The sequence below is a fragment of the Salvia hispanica genome, chromosome 3, assembly GCF_023119035.1.
Source record: "Salvia hispanica cultivar TCC Black 2014 chromosome 3, UniMelb_Shisp_WGS_1.0, whole genome shotgun sequence".
Taxonomy (NCBI): domain Eukaryota; kingdom Viridiplantae; phylum Streptophyta; class Magnoliopsida; order Lamiales; family Lamiaceae; genus Salvia; species Salvia hispanica.
Genome location: NC_062967.1, coordinates 42362205 through 42386051, shown reverse-complemented (window position 1 = coordinate 42386051; position 23847 = coordinate 42362205). Strand labels below are relative to the sequence as shown.

The 23847-nt window shown below is 35.2% G+C and overlaps 1 protein-coding gene across 2 annotated transcripts; it reads left to right on the top strand.

Annotated features, from left to right (window-relative positions):
* The first annotated feature begins 1341 nt into the window (after window positions 1-1341).
* On the top strand, window positions 1342-23105 carry LOC125213337 (nuclear pore complex protein NUP205). Of its 2 annotated transcripts, none has more exons than XM_048113827.1 (45): window positions 1342-1590; window positions 1908-2003; window positions 3142-3216; window positions 3522-3626; window positions 3705-3824; window positions 4800-4959; window positions 5688-5773; window positions 5884-6006; window positions 6083-6310; window positions 7395-7484; window positions 7646-7807; window positions 9186-9302; window positions 9399-9605; window positions 10307-10408; window positions 10501-10644; window positions 10930-11060; window positions 11136-11255; window positions 11413-11536; window positions 12494-12691; window positions 13583-13701; window positions 13801-13951; window positions 14938-15050; window positions 15167-15248; window positions 15361-15447; window positions 15542-15613; window positions 15848-16051; window positions 16229-16321; window positions 16384-16494; window positions 16595-16765; window positions 17076-17131; window positions 17208-17280; window positions 17364-17554; window positions 17660-17786; window positions 17857-17934; window positions 19081-19245; window positions 19906-20076; window positions 20164-20298; window positions 20799-20942; window positions 21159-21272; window positions 21395-21481; window positions 21575-21700; window positions 21789-21889; window positions 22264-22383; window positions 22461-22593; window positions 22827-23105. In XM_048113827.1, exons 1-45 carry the CDS (start codon window positions 1450-1452, stop codon window positions 22917-22919), a joined length of 5646 nt encoding a protein of 1881 aa, XP_047969784.1. In that variant the 5' UTR covers window positions 1342-1449; the 3' UTR covers window positions 22920-23105. The 2 variants fall into 2 exon arrangements, with proteins under 2 accessions (XP_047969784.1, XP_047969783.1); XM_048113826.1 differs by having other exon boundaries at window positions 21386-21481.
* The last annotated feature ends 742 nt before the right edge of the window (window positions 23106-23847 follow it).

Here is a 23847-nt window from a genome sequence, read left to right as displayed (position 1 = left end):
GCCATTCTCATTCCGTGTCTCGAAAATAAATGTTAAACACATCATCTCTGTGGGATTGATCATTACTTCCCTATACTAGTTAATAGTATTGTGGGTTAAGGTTTTGAAAACAAGCTTCTGCACTCTTCTTTTCATCTCACTCGAGTAGGAGTAGGTCGACTTGATCAGGCCGAATCTTTACTAGATCCACTAACCTGTTCTCACAGGTAGAAGGGGCGTACAATTGGCTAGCCGGACCAGTTCGACAATCCAACTTGAGCAAGCCACAACGATAAAAGAAACAAAAAGATAAATTAAGAAGCAGAAAGAAGACACTTTTCAGCCAGTAAGAAGGAGAATGAAAAGGTGGTGGAGAAAAAGAGGAAGAGATGAATTGTCCGGAGGGTACTTCCTCTCCCCTTCTACTGAGCAATTCCTTGATTGTTTCACCTTATTCTCATGTGTCTTATTGTTGGTCTCAGTGACTTCCTTTTCATCGGCATTCTCTCTCCCTCTCCTCAACGGCTGTGCGACGTCACTGTAGTGATTCTCCATCTCGGACGAACATTCCTCAATGCTGTCTTTTCTCTGTGTGCCTTCTCCTCTTTCCTTCGTCGTGCGGTGTCACTGTAATACATGTTCGAGATGTTTGTAATTGATAAACTCTACATCTACTTTTATGCGTATTGAATCATCCAAATATGATTTATTTTTATCGAATTATTTAATATAGACATTCAAACATATATATACTACTCCACATCACACAATAATAAACATAAACATGTCATAACCTATTTGATATTGAGGATTGAACGAGCCACTCAATTCATATTGATATTTACAGTGTAAGTATAACTTTTCATCAATCATCGATAACTCATAATACCAGTAATTATAGTAACATGGATCGAAGTAACAAAATGTCACTAAACATTTTAAATGGAGCTTTAGGAAAATAATTAAGTCATTTTAATAATAAATACATTTTTTATAGTCACAATTTATATAGGCACAAGCAGTGGGCAACATGAGCAATATACTCCTCTTTCAATTTTGTTTTCAAAATAAGGAAGAAGATGTTAATAGCAGAGAAAAAAAAATGATTGATAGGTGTATGTTAGATTTTATTTTAACAATAAATTCAACTTTCAACATTTGTATCCTTTTTTGTTCAATTTTATAGTACAATACATATTCTTTAATTTTTCATTAAGCAAAAACAAAAAAATGATTTAAAAATATCATAATTTGAATATATGAAACTGAAAAAAAAGAAATTAAAAAACGGAGTTGTAATTTAAAATTCTGAATATTAATATGAGAAGAGCGAGAGTGGTGCGAGATCGCAGTCATTCTAAAACCCTGAATTAGGGCTTTTCCCGCCCTTAATTACCCCTCTTCTCTTGCTGCTCCTCGCCTCGCATTCCCTTCACCCCAACGCAGCAGAAATCTCTTCATCCTTCAGCAATGGTTTCTGCCAAGCAGCTCTTGTCAGCAATCGAAGCGGCGCTGCTGGCGCGGACTCCGCCTCCGGCTGCCCAGAGGGTCGAGCTGATGCACGCCATCCGCCTCTCGCTCCCTTCCCTCAAATCTCTACTCTCCTACCCGGTACCTTCTTACTTCATATGTTTCAATTCTCTCATTTCTACTAGGTTAGCATATGCTAATTGAATTGCGAGAATTTGAGATTCAAAAATCGTCATTTTACTTCCTACAATTTCATGAATCAAATGTCCAGTTATGGTACCTGATTTTAGGGTTGTTCTTGATGCGTAGAAACATCTTATGAGTTTTCTAAACAAAATGCCGGGCCCTTAGAAGTTGGTTTAGGAGCATACAACAGCGGCAAGATTTCCATACATCTGTCTATCTGGCAGCAGCTCCTGTATCTTTTAATACGATTTATGAAATTTCACAATTTGTAGGCTCCAAAAGCGTCAGACAGAGCTCAAGTCCAGTCCAAAGAAGTGAGACTGCCGGATTCCCCGCCAATCTCTCTCGATGATCAAGATGTTCAGATAGTTAGTTTCCACCTTCCTTTTATCTTAATCAAAAGTTATGAATCTTTACTTTTGGATTGGAATAAACATACTGACCACCTTGAGGAGATTGAGGAATTTGATGAATAAACAAGGATGAATAAGTGAATCATTGAGGTTAATGAAGACAAGTAGTTATTAAACTAACATTCATTAGAAGCTTGATTTATTTAGCAAGAAATGGAAGTCCATAGCTATAGTGTCATATTATCTCGTGAAGATGTTTCTTTTGACTCTCCATTATGGATTTAGTTTTATGCTAATAAGCTTATATTTCTCACTTGTAGATGAATTCTTAGATGTAGAAAATATTGATGTCAGAATATGATTTAATAAAGCTCTGAGATATATTAAACTTAGGGTTTATTGCCTTAATATATCACAATCTTTTCATGGCTTTACAATGCAACACAGCCTTTTTTTGTTACTAACCTTCAAGTTCGCATGTGTTTATGATCTGCCTCACAATATAACTAAAAACATCCTTTCTTAAAGGATAATGTGCTTGTCACGCATTCCCATATTTTACTACCAGCAGAATGTGGTTTAAATGGTATTTTGAAAAATGTGACTACAGGTATTAGAGTGTTGCATAACATGACGTTGCAACTCTTAATGTTTAAATATATTGCAAATGCTTATGTTTGGCTTTGGTTACAGTAACTGTAATTCAGCATCTGATCCTCAAACATTTCTTAGATAACAAGATGCAGGATAATAGCTTTCCCCTTATTTTGGATGAGATAAAAAATCTGCACCCCTTAGTCATTTCTACCTTTTTTTAGCTGTAACTTGTTGCACTTTCTGGAATTATAAATTATTAGGGATCAAAAAGAGATAATGGAAGCTGATTGCTTATCCATTAAGCCAAGAGATGTTATAATATGCTGCTTATACTACCATCTACTGATCTTTCACATTTTGCATTGATGCTTAATAGCAAACTTAAATCCTAATTGGTTGATTAGCTGATTTTTGTAACTGTGACAGTAATCCATTTTTTTTTAACCTACATGCTCTTATTTTCTCTTTTATTTGCAAAACCGTGTTGATGTATGATTGTGTCTAAGTGTTACACTTCAGTCTGCCTTTCAAATAATTACTTGTTTATGATCTTCAGGCTTTAAAGATGAGCGACGATCTCCATCTCAATGAAATAGAATGCGTGCGCTTGCTAGTGTCTTCCAATCAAGAGGTAACATCTGATTTTCTTGTCCGTAGATGTTCACAAGAAAATAATGCTGTGTTGCCTAGAACTGGATTTTTAAAATCGTTATTAGTTATATCAAGTTCAAATTATGGTGAAGCAAGCCTATAACCGGAAACAATGAAAAAAAGGAAAAACGAAGAAAGATCAGATCACAGATGAGAAAATTGTTAAATTTATTTGAATAAAGAGGTCACGGTAATATATTTGTTATCATAGTACTATTTTGAATAGCATATAGCATCTCTGCGCTTCCTTGTTGCTTTAAATCATTATCTTTTGTTTTCTTGCAGTGGGGATTGCTAGGTCGTGACCCATTAGATATTTATCGTCTTGGTGTAGGACTTTGGTATATGGAGAGAAGAGATCTACTTACATCACTTTACATGCTATTGAGGGTATTGTTTATTCTTTCTCGCATCCCTAGTAATACTTTTGTTGTGTTCTTAATTGCTATTACTGTTTGCTTTGTGCAGGCTACTGTTCTTGATCAGGGTCTCGAGGGTCTTGAAGCTGATCTTGTTGCAGAAATTCAAAGTTATTTAGAAGATCTCATTGCTTCTGGACTTAGAAAGCGGTTTATTTCACTCATAAAGGTGTAATCTTCTTTTCCAAAGATTTATTCATCAGATGAAGTAATTTCTCTCTGTGTATTCTATCAGTATTTGGTCATTTTGATTATTAATTTTGATTTCAAGCCCTTTTGCTCATATAGTCTGTTTAGATTCTCAAATTCTCAAATTTGAAAATTTACTGTGTTAGAAAAAATTGTTTAGGATGTTGCACGCACTTGCACATTAAGGACCTGCATGTAAACAATTAATGATTAAATTAATAACATTCAACTTTAAGCGAATCCCAATCTGGCAGTGCGTACTCTGTCCTCAGCTCTCCTCTAAAATTGATATGATGTAGATGGAACAAGGTATGCTTTTTGGTGCTTAGTAGTTTATGTAGGAATTAGGATACAGATCTTCAATCAGAATGTTAAGTGGCTCAATATAAGAACTAAACATAGGTGTGGAAAAAAGGTGCACATATATGGATTATGGAGAGATTTATATAGCAAAATGTAATACGGCCAGTATGTCTGATTGACATGCAAGTGAAACCCATTAGATTTTATTTTTTCTTGGTGTAATACTTTAAACCTAGAGCTTACTTCAGTGAAGGATCAATTTATGGAACCGATTGAAATGCAAGTCAGCCTATTTGAGTTTATTGTTCTTAAGTTCCTTGCAAGCCAGCAGTGAAAGATCTGCAGTTATAGGCTTTTGCGATCTTATCTCTTCTACTATTTCTTCGTTACCCAGATTTTACACAGAATAATGCAATAATGCAGTTACTTGTTAATGTAGATTTGGATGATCTGAAAGGTTTTATATTACCAGTAGATCCATGAAAAGATGATGTATGTGCAGTTTTTTCTTCTATGTTGTGTTTCCTGATGGGACGCCTACATTTTCCCTGTTCTTGTTGTATTCTTGCTTGTCACTATCTCTTTCCCTGTCCCTATCTCCTTCTTCAGTATTGAATACATTAGGTTCATCACATGATTTTCTCTTAAGTAGGAACTGAAAAGAGAAGACCCTACAGGTGTAGGAGGCCCCAATTCTGAGAGCTACATTCTTGACTCGAGGGGTGCTTTGGTGGAGAGAAAAGCTGTAATTTCTAGGGAAAGGCTCATTCTTGGTCATTGCCTTGTTCTTTCAATTTTGGTTGAGCGTGCAAGTAAGCCTGAGAAGGATATCTTCTGCTGAAACTACTTTTAAGCTGCTATTGTGATTTTGATTACAATGTTTAAAATCTTTTTCAGCTGCAGCGTAAGTGCAAATTTGTATGACGATAGAACACGCTCTGCAAAACTTGCAGTTCTTACAAATTATATGACATGCTTAATCGCTTAAATCTTTTTTAATTGAAAAATAAATACTGATTAGTTCTGCTTCAATTTGTATGTTGTCATTAGGAAAACACAATTTGAAATTCAAATCCCAGAATCATTCATGAATTCCAAGGAGTCAATAGTCAATGGTTCAAAATTCTCGTATGAAAATACTCATTTTATTTTGCAATAGAAAAACGAGAGAATGTTTTTAGCATTGTGTATTTTCACATACTATACAATCAAAGGGATTTGCAGTTCTTGCAAATTATATGACATGCTTAATCTCTTTTTGCACGCCTCTAATGTATATCCCCTACTCTCACACGCTCTGCACAACTTGCAGTTCTTGCAAAACATATGACATACTTAATCGGTTATTGCATGCCTCTAAAGTGCATCCCTTGCTCAGTACTCTTAAGTCTCATTATTTCCAAGTAATATTAACCCCATATCTTAGATAGTCTCCGGTTCATGCCTTTGGCTATGAAGTTATTTAAGTCATGTCATCCAAACATGAATAAGAGGAGAGCTTTTCAAGAGTGAATGATAAGACTGCATTTGCTACATGCAGGCACTGAAGATGTTAAAGATATACTTTTCGCTTTAAGAGAATGTGCTATGGAATACACTGGGGCCACAGATACCATGAAGCATCAGGTCTGAAATAACTTTATGGTTATAAGGCTCTGTAACGAGTCTCCTATGATTATTTTGTTCATTTTTGTTTTGTTACTGGAGATATAGAGTTCTATTCTTTTTCTATGCAGATAATATACAGCCTTCTATTCTCTATTGTCATTGCTTTCATATCAGATGCTTTGAGTGCAACACCTGACAAAGTGTCAGTCTTATCTCACGATGCTTCATTTAGGCATGGTTTTAATGAGATTGTAAGATTATTAACCTACTTTATTGATATCTATCTGCGTGTTATATGATTCTTACTTGATCTAATGGTTCCTTCAGGTGATGGCTACGGGAAATGATCCTTTAGTTGAAGGTTTTGTTAATTGTGTAAGGTTTGCATGGGCTGTACATTTGATGTTGGTGCAAGATGGAAATGATATGAAAGAGATAACAACTAGTACTCCTTCCAATGATATGAAAAGTATTTTCTCATGCTTGGAAGTTATTTTTGCCAATAATGTCTTCCAATTTTGGCTCGATAAGGTTCTCAGATCTGCAGCTTATCAGGTTGGTGACTTTTTGTGTTGCTATGTAGCAATAACTGGATCATTTATGAAATCCTTTTGGTGAAGATTAGAATTGCATATGGATTCCTCTTCATAGAAAGACAATCTTCCTAATCTTGTAAAATGGTATTCAAATGTGGATTGGTGCATCACTGTGTTTTTTCTGGTTGATTTACTGTATGCATGTCAGAATCTCCTTTTAATCATTTAAGTTTGATGTTAAATAGTCGCTAGCTCCTAAGTCGTTGCTGTATATATGTTTTTTTACTAGTGGCTAGGGTTTTATATCATCTCAATTCTAAATCTATTTTAAGCAATGCCAACAGGAATATGATTTTCGTTTCTCATTTCCTTTTTCTTTGTCTTTGATTCCGTATTTTACATGTTTGTAGAGCCATCTTTTCAAGGCCTAATTGTATGTAGTTATGACTTGTGTGCAATGAGCCACATGTGGTGTAGCTCATCTTTGAGGGTCTTTACAGTTGTCATTCTGGAGTTATGGCCTTTGGGTGCCCGTGCTTTGTTGTTTGTTTTGAGTAATGTTTTTAGTGTAATTAAGTACTTCAATATGTGCATATTATATGAAATGGGTGGACAATAGTTTTAGTTGGTATTTAGGCAGTATGGCATATTTGGTTTGATTATGAATTGCTCCAACAATGTTTTTCCATTCTTAATCAGACACTACAAAACCGATTGATATTTACTTGAGTCTTTTCTATACTGTCTTTGTGTGTGGAGTAGTTTGGTAGATGTTTCTTGTAAGTCAGAAGTAAGTGAATATTATTGTTGTTTAGCGCTGGGCTCCCTTATGCTCCCTTGCCCGCATGAAATTGTATTCCCCTCTGCTTATATGTTCCTCTGCATTTGTGTTTCTTTCTGCTGTGTTTTCATCTGTATATTTGTCCTCACTTCTTTCGTTATGGCTTATACTATATTATCCCTCTGAATATGAAGATTGCCAGTACTCGATAAAGAATGATATTAAAATATTTTTTTGACTTAGAGTACCTGCCTGATTCTTTTTATGCCGCCTCTCTCTTTCTTGAGCTTGCCATCAACTTAAATTTTGTCTCTTTCTACAGAATGATGATGAGGATATGGTCTATGTCTACAATGCTTATCTTCACAAGCTAATGACATGCTTTCTTTCACATCCACTTGCCAGGGACAAGGTTCATTGTATTATGTTTTGTTAGATTCGTTAACTTTTAAAATAGAATTTGAAATTACCTTGGACTATGAAGGGTTCTTAGTTTGCCAAGTGCAAATTTATGTCTTTCTCTTCCTATGATAATTTTGGAATTTGTACTTTGATGCTAATTTATTCTAACAGGTCAAAGAAACAAAAGAGAAGGCTATGGCCATGCTGAGTCCATACCGTGCTGCTGGCACTCATAACCAGATGATAGAAAGCGGTGCCCATCCCCAAGAAACTTCTGAAATTGCATCACAACCTTTTGTCTCTCTTTTAGAGTTTGTCAGTGAAATATATCAGGTGTACATTCTTGCTCCTCTCCTTACTGCACATGCAAATTTGGTAATTATGTTTGTGATGGAAATAATACTATTAAACCAAGCAATGAACAAACAAAAGTATATTATTTGCTTTGAGTAATAGAATTAACAAAATACAAAATGACAATAGTTCATTGGAAAACTTCCCACCCAGCTTAACTGCACAAGAGGACAATGAGAAACTTTGATAAAAATGGCTGAAATAAGTAGCTCATGGTTGCTTAAAAGGTGGTCAGGCTGTTCATCAGGGTGAACATGACTAGAAGTCTAGAATTCATAATTCCTCTAGTGAGGGCAGAAGGTTGTTTTTGGCACATTCTTGGCTGAACTGTGGATTTGATGATAACCTGCGTGTGCATTGGTTTGGTTGAGCTCGTGCCCAACTTTTATTCTATAATAACTAGATAGGGCATCGAAAACAGATCTTGTACAGAGCACCATCCCCGATTTCTCAAGCAGAATCTTCCTCGTCTATCCTGATGCATGTTGCATGTCCTAATTTATTGCTCAAGCCATCGGCCATTAAGACTGAACCAGACTTATTCTAACTAGTAGTATTTTGTTTATGCAAGAATAAAGTATTGTGGACTTCCTCTAATTCCTCATGTTGCTTCCAGTCCTTGGTGCAGTGCATGTAGACCCACTGTATAATTTTTCAGCTGCCAAAAAAGGAATCTTCAGGACCAACTAAGTGATTTCACTTTCCTTTTCAAAGAAATGCTGTCATTGTTTGTTTTGGATTATGCGAGTCACAACTCACTCCAGAAGATTCACATGAACCAAATAGTCTATCGGTTTCTTAGATAGTAGTATCTAACTTCAAGTTATCCTCCCTAGTGTCATCTGTCAAAGTGAATGAATGACTATCCTATAGTATAGTAGTCCATCAACCCATTTCAACCGAAGCAAACAAGTCCAAAGAGTTATGTATCATCTTTGATATTGATGTGGTTCTGATCTTTATGTATATAACTAATTAATTGAACTAAGCTACCTGGGTTTTCTGGTTGAGTAATTATGTATTGAACACAGTCATGAACATGGCTTTCAAGGTTCTTGAATTGGTTTGCATTATTTTGATTTGTATTCCACCTAAGTTCATATTTGTACGGTTGATGTTTAGTCTTTTAGGCTCTCAAGTGTCTCTAACATCCTATATATCTATTCTCAACTGATAATTAGTCTCAAATACTTTTTCCTGTATCTGGTACTAAATATTTTTGACTTCATGTAGATTATGTTTTCATGTTGCTAGCAAGATCAATAATTAGTTTACTAGTTTAGTCATTTAAGATGTTTCGCTTTGATGGTGTTATTTCAAAATCCGACTGTTTTAACTGTGCTACAACTTTCTGCAGAAGGAACCTGAATTACTCTCTGGTAATGATGTTATTTGGACATTTGTTAAGTTTTCTGGTGAGGATCATACCAATTCTCAAACGCTCGTGGCGTTCTTGAACATGCTAAGTTCCTTGGTATGTTCCCTGTCCACTTTTTTGCTAAAAATAATAATAAAGTTACAGTAATTTCATTTCCATTCTTTACTCGGTTAGTGTTGCCTTCTTTTTTAGGCTTGTACTCCAGAGGGCGCTTCCAAAGTTTTTGAGTTGCTTCAGGGGAAAATATTTCGCTCTATTGGGTGGAGTACTTTATTCGACTGTTTGTCTATTTACGAGGAAAAGTTTAAGCAGTCTTTTCAGACACCTGGGGCAGTATTGCCAGAGTTTCAAGAAGGCGATTCCAAAGCACTAGTTGCGTATTTGAGTGTTCTGAAAAAGGTGAAGATTTATACACTTTATTCAAACTCAATTGTCTTGACCACTTACCAGTTGAACATCAATAATTTTCCAATTGCATTTACCTTTATGGACTAAATGATTTTTAGCTTGTACTGTTGTACATCATTAGGGTTATATTTTTCTTGATCTATTTGGTTGTTGAGGGGAAGAAAAGATGTTTTAACATAAGGAAGGAACCTGTATCAGTGTTGGGATAGGATTAAGTTTGGGATTATCTCATGCTTTCTAAACTATGATGAAATTGGTCATACATGTTTAAAGAATGGAGATATTAGCTCTGTTTTAATTATAGCCTTCTCTTTGTTAGTTTTTCCTCTGGATGTCCTGTCCACTTCTGGCTCCTTCCATTCAGTCCAATAGATAATTTTTTCTTCTTTTCCAATAGCAAATTTCCATGCTGCTATCTTTTTCCCAAGTAGCTTAATAACACTATCAGAACTCCAGGAAGCAGTCTCAGACTCTCAGATGACTGAAACTGTAACAGGCCCTATTTTATGATCGACCAAAGATATTATGTTGTTATTGAAGAAGCTTTTGGTTGTGTTTATGGACTGATTTATCTTTTACGAGATTTGTGAACTGTTTATTTTTTTTTCTTCCCAAACCCATGTTTATACTTTGTAAATAAAAACTGAAGGTTTTACTTGTTTTTTGCTTATTATCCTTTCCCTGTGATATAGGTTGTGGAAAATGGAAATCCCAGTGAAAGGAAGAACTGGTTTACTGATATCGAGCCACTGTTCAAACTCCTCAGTTATGAGAATGTTCCTCCTTATCTCAAGGTTCTTCTCACAATTTTAGAGTTTTTCTCACCTTTTAATGCTATTCCTCCAGCAAGTTAAGATTCCTGAATGTCTTCTGCATGTATTTATAGGGTGCTTTGCGCAATGCCATTGCTACATTTGTTCATGTATCTCCTATTATGAAAGAAACAATTTGGAGGTTCTTGGAGCAGTATGACTTACCTGTTGTTGTTGCACCCAATGCTGGATACACTGGACAAACTATGGAGACACAGGTGAGTTACTTTGCCTCTCTGCTTATATTACCCATAAATTTATATAATCTCTTTCAATAATAGAACTTACCCAATATTTTCTTGGGTATCACATTCTCATGACCAAAATTTAATCAATGGATTGATTTGATACCCTTAAGCTATTCGATAGTATAGTCTTTCGTTTGAAATCGTATGTGAAACTCAGGTGGTCAATGCATACGAACTCAAATCAATCTTCCTTTACTTTCTCATTTTAATTGCTATCTTATCTGATTTGCAGTCTTGTTACTTTTTTCGTTGCAGGTGTATGATATGAGATTTGAGCTGAATGAAATTGAAGCTCGAAGAGAGCAATATCCTTCCACTATCTCCTTCATCAATCTATTAAATACTCTTGTTTCTGACGAACAGGATGTCAGTGATAGAGGTCATAGGTATTCATAGTCCAAAATTTATTATAGTAAAACTTGTAAAATTCTTGTTAACATTTTTATCGTTTGTTTTACCAGATTCATTGGCATCTTCAGATTTGTATATGATCATGTATATAGCCCATTCCCACAGAGAGCCTATGCAGATCCTTCTGAGAAGTGGCAACTAGTTATAGCTTGTCTTAAGCATTTTCAGATGTGAGTTCGATCAATTCCTGGATTAAGCAGCCTCACTAAAATTTATTTTTGATATCTGATTCTTTATATGTGTTTTTAACTTCTAGCTATAATATCTCTACTTTAGTTTCAGAATGTTATTTTTGTAATGCCATTCTGCAAATGTTGTCATGTGTAGGATGTTGAGCATGTATGATGTAGGAGAAGAAGATAGTGATGCTTTTGTTGACGAATCTCAAAATTCATCGGGGCGACAGTCTTATCCAATTCATATGCAGCTTCCAGTTGTTGAAATTATGAAGGTATTAGCTTTTTGCTTGTTTTCTGATCATCTGTAGGTGCTTTTGTTGAATTGCTGATGTTTCCATTCAGTTTTGCCAGTCTGCTTTTATTTTTCTTATGATAAATCTGATTTTTTTTTGCTTTTTTAAAGAGTTAGTACATTTGGCAAACAGCTTTATATGAAGGACCAGGAACAAGTATCTTAACATTTGCAATGCTAAAAGAGTTTTAAAGCTCTTTCTTCTTCTGATGCATATTCACCAATCTGTAACTTATGTAGGTGTGTGAGTGGTATTAGATTATTATCCTCTCGCTGACAAGGATGCTGTTACATTATTAAAAACGATAGCTTCTGTCATTTTGTTTGGGTGATCGTGTTTTTGTATTGTCTGCTTTTCATATTCTCTCATGTCGACTATAGTAAATTCTTGGAGATCCTTGTTTTGAAAGAACCCAAAGCTTGTGAGATTTGTATTTGTAGAAATTGAACTATGTAAATGCTAAAGCTTGAAATTAAATTACACACTGCATGGGAAAAGAACTACTCCCTCCGTCCCACAAGAATATGCACTCTTTCCTTTTTAGTCCGTCCCACAAGAATATGCACTTTCTAATTTTGGTAACTCTTTTCTCTCTAATGAGGTGGGACCCATTCTCCTCTTAACAATACTTTAATTACTCTTTCTCTCTACCTCTCTCTTACTTTACCAATTTTGCATTAAAACCCGTGCCGAACCCAAAGTGCATATTCTTTGGGGATGGAGGGAGTATTAACCATCTCACTAAATTAATATACATTATTCATTTTGGTGATTGTGTGTTTGTATTGTCTGCATATCATTTTCCTTTTTGTGCTTGCCTTTCTTAATATTACTTCTAATAAAACTTGGGTTTATGATTAAAACTGATAAATTATATTCTGTTATTCTTACGGGGTTGAAAAGTTTCTCATGAATTTTTTATTGGTTATTATGCAGGATTTTATGAGTGGGAAAACCTTGTTTCGGAATGTATTGGGGATTGTTTTACAAGGAGTGAATTTTCTAATCACAGAACGTACAAATCAGATTCACGGGCAGCTCCTTGAAAAGGCTGTCCTGCTTTGTTTGGAAATTGTGGTTCTTGTTATGGAAAAAGATTCAAGTGTTTCTGACTTCTGGCGCCCCCTGTATCAGGTATTTATTGCTATATCTTGTTTTTGCCCATTATTCAATGCTATATTTGAATGTTGATCTATGGGGCAAAGTACTGCTTCTTTTCACTTTTTGACAACTCTTAATAACTGTTTTTCTTTTATGAGTTAATTTCATAATTTTGATGGAAACATGTTAGATCAGATATCGAGGTTCTGAACAATTTCAATATTTCTAAATAGGTAAATTCTTCTCTCATTTAATTCTATAGTCATTTTACCGTTAGTTCACAAATATCCCTGCATTTACACTACTACATCAATATACTGAGGCAGTGTGCTGAAAAAGCTTGTCAATCCAAAGGAATCATTTCAAGCTCTAATGGTGAGCATCCTTATAAAAGTTCCTTGATTTGATGAGGGCGCCATCAGAACCTTCCCCTAATTTTTGAGATTAGGATTTCTTGGATTAAGTTATGAGCAATCAATTAAGAGATTTTTTCAGTTCCTGACATGGAGCTCTTATTTCATGGCTTTCTGAAGCTTTCAGTCTTAGCCTACCTTTGAAATATACTCATGCTTTTCAATGGAGCAGTATGGTTCAGCTACGTCAGGTAAAAGAAAACTAGATATCTAGATCAAACCATCTAGTAGTGGTTGCAGGAGTAATGTTCCCGCTTCCACTAACAAATAATGAAATGAAATGGAAATCTACAACTCTTTTTTTCTTCTTGTCGGAATGCTTAACCTTAATTAGCTTTTCTTGCTTCTATTAATTTATATTCCTTTTCTCATTATCCTCTCAGTTGCGTGCCACTGGTGATCTTCATTTAATGCTCAACCTAATGTTATTGAACATCTGTACACGCTGACACTTTTATAATATAAGCCAGTGCACTAAGTGGAAAAATCCCTGATTGTTTCTTTGATGCAGCCTTTGGATGTCGTTCTCTCTCAAGATCATAGTCAAATTGTAGCTTTACTTGAATACGTTCGATATGATTTTCAGCCGCAGATTCAGCTATGCTCCATTAAAATATTGAGTATTCTAAGGCAATTGCTCAATCTCCCTTATTTTCATCTGCAGTCATAATCTTAAGGTGAAAATACTTGCTGATTATGACTATTTGTCTTTAATCTTAATGGATGCAGTTCTCGTATGGTTGGGCTCTCCCAGTTGCTCTTGAAATCTGGTACTGCTAGCACCTTGATTGAGGATTATGCTGCCTGCTTAGAGATGCGGTCTGAAGAGTGTCAAATATTTGAGGACAGTGGTACAGATCCTGGTGTCCTAATTATGCAAGTAAGCCCCCCCTTTAAAAATATATTTATGCAAGTAAAGCCTTTATGCATTCTTATTTGTCAACAATATTGAAAGCACCAATCTCTATTATATTTCATGTCATGAACTGGACCAAATTAAACGGGAAAAAGACTTAAAGAGGCAAGAATTTCATCAAGGGGCTATAGAGTAGTATATAGAAACTTTAATGTGTTCATAATAGTTGGAAACTTTAGGTCATGCAGCTGAATAGGACACATGTAGTTTGCAATCATTAAATAGTTGAGCTTGGTTAGTTCTGTTTGCATATTTTCTTTTGATGGTAAACTAGTTTAAGTAATAAATCAAATGTACACTTTTAAAACAACACTCTGTCATACCCCAATGGAAATAACTCAACTTGGGAAAAGCCGATGAATGCGATGGGATAACCACAATCACAGAAGGAGGTTTTCTAGAACAAAGCCTAGGGGAGAAGAAAAATATAACCAAGAACAACAAAGAGAAGGGACATGAGGCATCCTAGTACAACCAAACACACCGTCCGTGGAAAAAGGAACAGGGACCTTTAACAAACTCGCTACGACAACCACCATTGCAAACTACTAATGGGGGTGGCCTGGACTTGTCTAGCACTTGTCGAAGAAGGCTGATGGGATAAATCCCATCAAGGAAAATAATACCTGGAAAGGACAGAAGCAGGAAATATTGATTGAATTGAAACTGAGTTGCTCGCCCACAACCTCCTGATGAAATCGTTTTCAACTAATGCTTGACCACTAATTGGCTTGCAGTAATGTCAGAAACTAAGGGTTACTTTGTTTCATTGCCTCAAAGCACATAGCCATTGTTTACTAAACACTTATACGAAAGAGAATCACATCAGAATTTAACACTGTTTATTTAAACTTAAAGAGTTGGCTAAATTTGCTTTAATTCTCTTTATATTTTGCTGCATCTGTTATGATCCATCTAGAGAGTCCATAACTTTAATGTTCTGAATGCAGCTTCTTATCGACAATATCAGTAGACCAGCTCCAAATATCACTCATCTATTGCTTAAATTTGACATTGATGGCCCGGTTGAGAGGACATTGCTTCAACCAAAGTTTCAGTACAGGTTTTTTAAAGCTATTTCACTAAAAATACACTAGTACTACACTTATTTTATAGATTGATTTAATTTCTTTTGCATTACTTTGTTAAACATATAACATGCTTTATTGTGTCTTATAGTTGTTTGAAGGTCGTTCTTGGAATTCTGGACAAACTTTTGATTCCAGGTGTCAATGCTTTGCTTCATGAGTTTGGCTTTCAGGTTAGGAGCGTTAATAAATGTTTATGCTATTTGTCAATGATTCGATGATGTGGATGTTGTAGAACCATCTGCTTTGTACCTATGTCAGCATAAGCTAAGTACTTTTCTGCAGCTCCTTTATGAACTTTGCGTGGATCCATTGACTTCTGCACCTCTTATGGATTTGCTGTGTACCAAGAAGTACCAGTTTTTTGTTAAGGTGATTCCTTTGCCATGATCTATTCAAATTTGTTTATTAAGTCAACGAGGAGGCTTTGGCTAATATTATATTGATTATATGTCCTAAAATCTAGCATCTGAGTTCAATTGGTGTTGCTCCCCTTCCAAAGAGCAGCCAGGCGCTTCGAATCAGCTCACTTCATCAGGTTTTATTACTGACTAATCCATATTTATATTCATCTGTAATGTGTATGCGTATTTCATTTCTATTTCTTTTTGTGCATGTGCCCGGCTGCCAATGCACGGTTGATTGGTTTCTAGTTTAACACTTCTATTTTGCTTTGTTATAAAGTAGAATCAAAACCTACTAAATGGTGCTAGCCTTGACATCAGAACAAGTAATTGCTTCCTTGCTAATTTTTGCTTCTTGCCTCCTGTAGAGAGCCTGGCTGTTGAAGCTTTTATCTGTAGAATTACACTCAGCAGACATACTAGATCGCAATCATCATGAAGCCTGCCAAAGTATTCTCACTGAGTTGTTTGGCCAAAGACATGCGGAATATGGCATTGATCTCGATGGATCCAATTATATCCTTCATAATGACTCACAAATTGGAGCAAATGGTCCCATTAGTAAGAGTAAGGTAATGTGTTTCTATCATATTTGTCAGGATAAGCAATTTTTTCTGGATGTATGTTCTTCCAGTTTTATCTCACTAATAGAAAATTACATAGTGAGGTAATCAGTTCCTTCATTACTTGGATTCAGTGCTTGTCTAAAATGTGTACACTTGTTGGTTTACCCTTATTTTGGATAATAGGTGCTCGAGTTGCTTGGTGTTGTCCAGTTTGAGTCGCCTGATATCACTTTGAAGTCGTCGCAGTTTGTTTCTAGTGCAAAATACTCATCCCTGGTAAGGTGAAATCATTTTTACAGTAGTATATTTACTTTTATCTAATGTCACATGCTTTGCAGGCTGAGGATATCCTCTCCAGCGCAACTACATCAGGAAGGAGTGTCTATTACAGTTCTGAACGTGGAGATCGCCTTATTGACCTAGAATCTCTTAGAGATAGACTATGGCAGGTATTTTCTCGTCCCCACCTCCTCACTCTTCATGTTCGATTCGTCTACTTGTGATTTCATTGAATGAAGTTAATAAATTGATTACACTTTCTCTTGACAGAAATTCAATTTGTACGATGCCCAGTCAAGTACTTTTCAGGGTGAAGCTGAGTTGAACGAAATAAGGGAAGCTATTCAACAACTTTTAAGATGGGGATGGAAATACAACAAGAACCTTGAGGAACAAGCTGCACAGCTACATATGTCAACAAGCTGGTCGCAGATTGTTGAGGTTTGCTCCATTTTATGCATATCTTTCTTACAATACGCTTTAATCATGAATCTTTCACAAATTGAGTTTGCTCTGGAAGTTGGGGGAAACTTTTTTGTTTCTTTTGTATATGCATAAAATCAGTCCTGCCATTTTTCTTTTTCTTGGTGCTGATCCTTAGCCTTTTAAGGTGACAAGATGCCTGGAAGTTGGTAAATGAAAATTTTGGTTTTGATTTAAGAAGTTGATTTTTTTTATTGCCTCCTTTCTATTTAAATTTATTTATTGTCTTCCTTATTTTTTGGTTGTGATCCTATTTGTTTACCTCCAGATAGCTGCATCCCAAAGGATCTCATTTCTTGAGAATCGATCTGATATACTATTCAAGTAGGTCCATATCTGCCATTTTGTTATCTACTAAGGTATGCTTGTGTTGGTACTCACTCTAGAGTCATATGAGCAGGTTACTAGATGCTACCTTGAACTTCTCTGGTGCTCCTGACTGTTCCCTGAAGATGGCTCAGATATTAACCCAGGTTATAAACCAAATAAATCAGCTTCTTCGAGCTTATTTCTGTATATATTGAATGTATATTGATGATTTGTTGCATCTTTCAAGGTTGGTCTCACTTGCATGGCAAAACTGCGTGATGAGAGATTTGTCTTCTCTAGTGACTCAACATCTGATACCGTCACATGCCTTGACATTATCATGAGCAAACAATTATCTAATGGAGCTTGCCGCTCTATTTTATTCAAGCTAATCATGGCAATTCTTAGACATGAATCTTCAGAAGCACTGAGAAGGCGGTAATGACATCTGACTGAGAATATACTGCTTCCTCATTGCAATGTCTAGAAATGAAAAGTGAAAACTAATAAGTTTTGAATATGTTTTGTTATTTCTTAATCCAGCCAATATGCATTGCTTCTTAGCTATTTCCAGTATTGTCAGCACATACTTGATTCCGATGTTCCGGCAACAATTTTGCAGTTCTTGTCTGAAAATGGACAAGAAGATGAAGAATTCGATCTTGAAAAGGTTCAGATTCATAATTTAAACATTTATTTCCAGCACTTTCATTTTATTGACCAGAGCACATCTCTTACAGATTGATAAAGATCAAGCTGAATTAGCTCATGCAAACTTTTCAATCCTCAGAAAGGAAGGCCAGCCTATTCTTAATCTGGTTGGATAATCACAAATATCTTCTCTGAAATTTGCACTCTTCACTTTCTCCATGTTATTTGATTAATGTTTTACCATTTGTTGCTGATGAACATAAGCAGGGTAAAATGTTTAGTTTTTTCCTACCTTCACATTACACTCTGAGATGCTGAAATCAAAGAACGCAGTCTAATACCTTTAATGAAATATAACTGTGACCTATAGTGTAATGCCAGGAGAATAAGATCAATAACTAAGGAAGGTGTACTACTTATATAAGTAGGAAATATGAACTTTGGTTTATGTTGTATGTGGGACCCTGCAGATTAGGATTCTGTTAATAAGTTAATCATTCCTCAAGATCTCAACAATTGGTGTAGATTATGATGTCATGTTTTTCTTAAGAAATTGATGCTACATTCCGAAGAAAAACTTAGTTCTAATTGTAGACTATCCGATATCGTCTTTCTCCTGATTTTTCCTGGACATGTAACATGTGTAAAAGAAAGTTTTACTATCATGATTTCAAATTTGAATCGCTTAATATAGTTTATGTCATTTACGACACCATTCTAATGGTTCTGATAGAACATTCTAGAGCATGGAGTATAAACCTGCTGCTTCATAATGGTTGGAGCAGATACATTATAGAGTTTAAACAGTTTATTTATAATGGAATTATGTTTCTATATTGAATTGCGATGATTTCTCACAATGTTAGTTTCTTCTACTATCTGCAAGATTGTATGAGTCTGTTATGTTCAATTGGACAGTATTCCCTTATCAAGTGGCTCAATTTTTTAGACATAGCCTAAAGCTGGTAAATTACCAAAGAATACAAAATTTAGGAAGATTCCACACAATGAAGCTGTTAATTAAATAAATAGACAAGTGAGTGAGAACACACAAGTATTATGTCTGGGTGGGTTGCAGGAGTGAACTGACCATTACTCTGTTCTATCCAAAGATTGCTAATATTCAATGCTACTATGGATAGTTTTCTTAAGGTGCAAGTTTTTTACATTGTCGTCTCCTCTCCAATCGCCTCTTAAAAGTAAATGAAAAATCAGAGCGAGCTTTTTTTATTTATTTTGTGAGCCTTTACCTACTTGTTCGTCCTTTTGATTTGTATCATTTATTTATTTACTTTTTTCTTTTTTGTATATAGGTTATAAAAGATGCTACACAAGGCAGTGAATCCATAAGGACTATATCATTGTATGTCCTGGATGCACTCGTCCGTGTAGATCATGATAAGTTTTTCTTGAGCCAACTTGAGACTAGAGGTTTCTTAAGGAGTTGCTTCACGAGCATAAGTAATTTTTCTTGTCAGGTAAAGGAGCCTAAGCCTTTCCATTTCCAAAACTATATGCATAATATTGTTTTGATGTAACTCTTAATATTGTCTTATTATCTTTTAGGCATGCAATTTAGTTTTCATTACTTGAACAACCTTAGTACATATGTTGTGCTTGGAATATTTTCTTTGTTGAAGAATAAACAGCAAGTTCCTTCTCTCAAAGAAGAAAGAAGATTGAGGATATGAATGCACTGCGTATCATTAGCATTACTTTTTCATTTATATATATGTATATATTATATTTTCTATGTTAATAATGCAAAACCTCATATTTTTTTCTAAATTCTGCTCATCCACTATAATGGTAGTGAGTCTTAAACTTCACGACCAATTATGTGCTTATTTAAATTGCTATATTTGCTGATAGCTTCTGCCAATGTTCTTTGGTTTCGTTTTAGATAAGTTCAGAAGAACTTCTAGTGCTTGTGCCTATTCAAAATTAAGAACCACATGAAAAAATTAAGAACCATATTAGCTTTTCAAGTGAACTTCAGATGTATTAACTTTATACAGTGTGCATGTACAAGGCAGTTGTATATGTGATATGCATGCCATGTTTGTATTGCTGTTCTATTTGCAGCCTATGAATTTTCTAAGCTCATTTCTTCCTTCTATATTCTTACTACTATTCAGGATGGTGGGTTTTCATTAGATTCTATGCAGCGCCTCTGTACTCTTGAAGCAGAACTTTCTTTGCTTCTGAGAATAAGCCATAAATACGGGCGACTGGGTTCTCAGCATTTATTTTCTATGGGATCTCTTCAGCACATTGCTTCTTGCAGAGCTCTACATCTTCCTGTTAAGGTATGTCATGTCTTCTCTTATCCTTCCCATCAGTACATCAGAAGGCCTTATTTAATTGGCTTTGAATAAATTACTAACCTGCATCAGGGAAATATTCGGCGCCTTGACAACAAGTTTGGGAAGAATTCTTTTGATGTTGATAAACAGCGAATGGTGATTGCTCCTACGCTGAGATTTTTGTTTTCGATAACTTCACTGGTTGATACGTCTGAGTTCCTTGAGGTTAGACAACTCAACAAATCTTTATAAATGGACTTGTTATGTACTATTATACAAAATAACCGTTTAAGATAAGCACTATACAGTTTCATCCTCTACGCTCTTAAGAATTGGGTCAAACTATTTCATATAATTTCTACGTCCTGCATTCAGGCTGGGCTTTCTTAACAAGTACACATTAAATTAATTAGTATCGAAGGAAATATTGTTGTAAAAGTGGCTAGTGGCATGCCTTTGTCAATCAACCAATTACGCTGAGGCGCAATGTTGTTAATTTTGATAAAGTTAAATGCATTTAACACAACGGCATCCCTGGGCCTATTGGTGCATGTTGCAGCTTACCATGACTAGTATATTTATATGTTTAAGGTCAATGTTGTCTTGATGAAAACTTTTTATTCCAAAACAGTCATCACATATGCATTGTATTTCAACTGCTTTTAGCTGTTCCAGTCCTTTGATTTACTGTCCAAGTACATCCTTTTAATTCTAGTGTATGACAGGTGAAGAATAAAGTGGTTCGTGAAATCATAGAATTCATTAAAGGTCATCAACTACTGTTTGATCAAATCCTCCAGGAAGATCTTTCAGATGCCAATGAACTTACAATGGAAATAATCAACCTCGTTGTGGGTATACTTAGCAAGGTAAAGATCAATGTCAACAAGGTGCATGTGATTGCTGTGTTTATGTATTTTGTCCAGATAGTAGGTTGCATTTCTTGTATAATAGATGCAAATTAACTACTAGCATACAAATTTAAAATCTTTTGCTCAATTATTCTCTATTGGCTTTCAGGATTCAACAGTTGTAAATTTTTGTTAAGAGCTTTTCTCTAACTATAAACTGTTGACTTTTATAAGGTTTGGCCATACGAGGAGAGTGACAAATATGGATTAGTTCAAGGGCTATTTGGAATGATGAGTTCTCTCTTTTCTCGTGACATTTTCTCATCAATACAATCTGTGCGATCAGAGGTAGTTAGATTTCCCTTACTTTTAGTAATTTAATGGATGGAGGAATGAAAGAACTAGACATCTTGAGTTTTTATGATATTTATTTATTTTCTTTATATGACATGATTTTTCAGAACTTGCAGAAAGCTGATGTTAGTATATCCCGTCTCTCCTTTAGTTTGAGCTCTTACCTTTATTTTCTTGTTACAAAGAAGTCTCTAAGGCTGCAGGTGGGTAAATTTATAATCTGCTATTAGTTTGGTTTTGTTCTCAAATCTGGATTTTCAAAATGATGAAATATGTTTTACTCGGCATTCCTTTAGGTTTCAGATGTTGCTACTGCTTCTGCATCCCAACAGCCTACACTTGCTTTACTAGCTACTTTCCTTAGTATCCTAGCTTCTGCACTTGAAAAAGCTGCTGAGGAAAAATATTTGTTGCTCAACAAGGTTTGCAGAATGATCGAGTGATATTTGTTTCATACTCCTAGTTTATTTATATGTCACATTAAAAGGTTTGTAATTTCTGTTTTTCTAGATTAAAGACATCAATGAGTTATCAAGACGAGAAGTTGATGAAATCATCAATTTATATGTATCCCAAGATTATTCTCCATCCTCTGAAAGTATCCAAAAAAGGTACCTCTCTCTCTGTCTATTTATCACTTGTACACGCTCACAGTAACACACACATACACAATGAGAGAGGGAGTGAGAAAACACCTTAAAGCAGAGAAGCTGATTTTTAGCAAGCAAATAACTGTATATGTTTGTGTATCATAAAGCTGTGGGAACTTTCTGCTTGCTATGGTTTAGAATTGGAACTGCAGAAAACGAACATCATCCTTGGTTCATTTTCAAGATCTACTTGATCTTTTATGATCTACAAATTATTCCTTATAAATTGCTAGTTGACTTAGTCATGGTGGATCTGTCAGATGGTGTATATATATGTACCATATTTCTTTTTTTAAAGCTGTATATGCACCTCATTTCTTTTCCCGTGTGGGCAGGAGGTATATTGCAATGGTGGGTATGTGCCGGATCGTTGGACACAGGAGTCAGCTTATCATGCTATTGCTTCTGCTATCACAAAATTTGATGAACATCATCCTTGTTCATTTTCAAGATAGGTAGAGCACTTTTTTTAATTCTTGATGATTCTAATTTAATTTATGTTCCGCTGATGCATTTTCCTGTGTACATACAGTTCAAATGCTCATGATTATAGACACTCTCAGAAGGCAATCACATATGACTCCTCTCTGGATGATAAAGAGGACATGCTTTCGCTTTGTGGAGAACTAGTTTCAGTTCTTGAGAGACTTGAATCGCTGAGTGAGGTATGCTGCTTAAGTTGATATTTTGCCTTGTGAATTCTCAATTCAGTAATTTTGTTGTTTTTTGGTGATTATGGTTCAAGTATTAATATCAGTTATATCCTGATAGAAAATCGTAAAACCAGACCCAAGCCTCTTGCAATCTAAACTCATCTTTGCTCACCTATTGTAACTTTTAATTAGTTATGTAATTCCCTCCTGTTACTCTGGGTCTGACGTTGAATGTTGATTCACAGGACAAAACAGGGAACAGCCTTGAAGTTTTCCGTCGGTTAGCCCGATCACTGAAGGAAATGTCACTTCAGAAGCAATATCTTCTTGATGTTTAAGGGTGTGTTACTCAGTCTTTTCTTTGTATGTCAAACGTGGGAAGGCATTCTTCTTTGTGTTTATCCCATCTCCTTCAATCGAATTGAATAACTTTGTATGGCTTTATATGAATCAAATGTAGATTTGAGCATCTATTTATGTAACGTTGTATTGGTTTATAGTGTAGAATGAGAGCCCCTTCCAGTTTTCCTCCGAATGTATTTTCCTTCTGATAAATATAGTATTGAGACTAGTTAGAATTCAATCTGCTGATCCAAAATAACTGTACGACTAGGGGTGTCGAAATGGATAGCGGGTATCGGGAAACCCTCAACCCGACCCGCTACTCGGCGGGTAGCGGGTACCCACTACCCGACGACAATGGGAAACGTTAAACCCGCTACCCGGGCGGGTATACCCGTTAAACCCGATAATACCCGTTATTTTTAGCGTTAAGATTTTCAAATATTTTATTTTAGTTAATTAGTTTCAAATCTCTATATATTTCACCACGATACTTTTTATTTCAAATTATTTATCCGCTACCAAATGAAGGATTGCAAGATCGGTGAAAGTGAAACTTTTATTAGTTTAGTGTCTTTAGATTAGAGATTAAAAATATTTAGACTTTTAGTTGAAGTTATTTATATTTAAATTTTTGACGAAAAAGTTTTTTTGGTTTTATATTAAATTTTTGAATGGTGATTTAATTTTAGACATGCTTGATGTTTTAATCATAGTATTTGCTTATTTGAAATTTGGATTTTGCATTATATTTCATACGTAGTTATATTATACTTAAGAGATGATAATTCATCATATTTGTGCATAAATAGTTGGAAATTATGCAAATACAACAAAGTAAAAAAAATAAAAATCTAAAATCATAGTGTAGCAACTAGCAACAATACCAAAATTCATTCAAGAATTTTGGACTTGTACATGAAA

What these genes read in the sequence shown, in the direction of transcription:
- LOC125213337 (XM_048113826.1), top strand. Translation starts at nt 1,450, where the DNA reads ATGGTTTCTGCCAAGCAGCTCTTGTCAGCAATCGAAGCGGCGCTGCTG. An exon ending in AAAATATTGAGTATTCTAAG is followed by an intron (nt 13,702 to 13,800) that starts GCAATTGCTCAA and finishes TAATGGATGCAG; the next exon opens with TTCTCGTATGGTTGGGCTCT. An exon ending in TTGTGGGTATACTTAGCAAG is followed by an intron (nt 20,943 to 21,158) that starts GTAAAGATCAAT and finishes GACTTTTATAAG; the next exon opens with GTTTGGCCATACGAGGAGAG.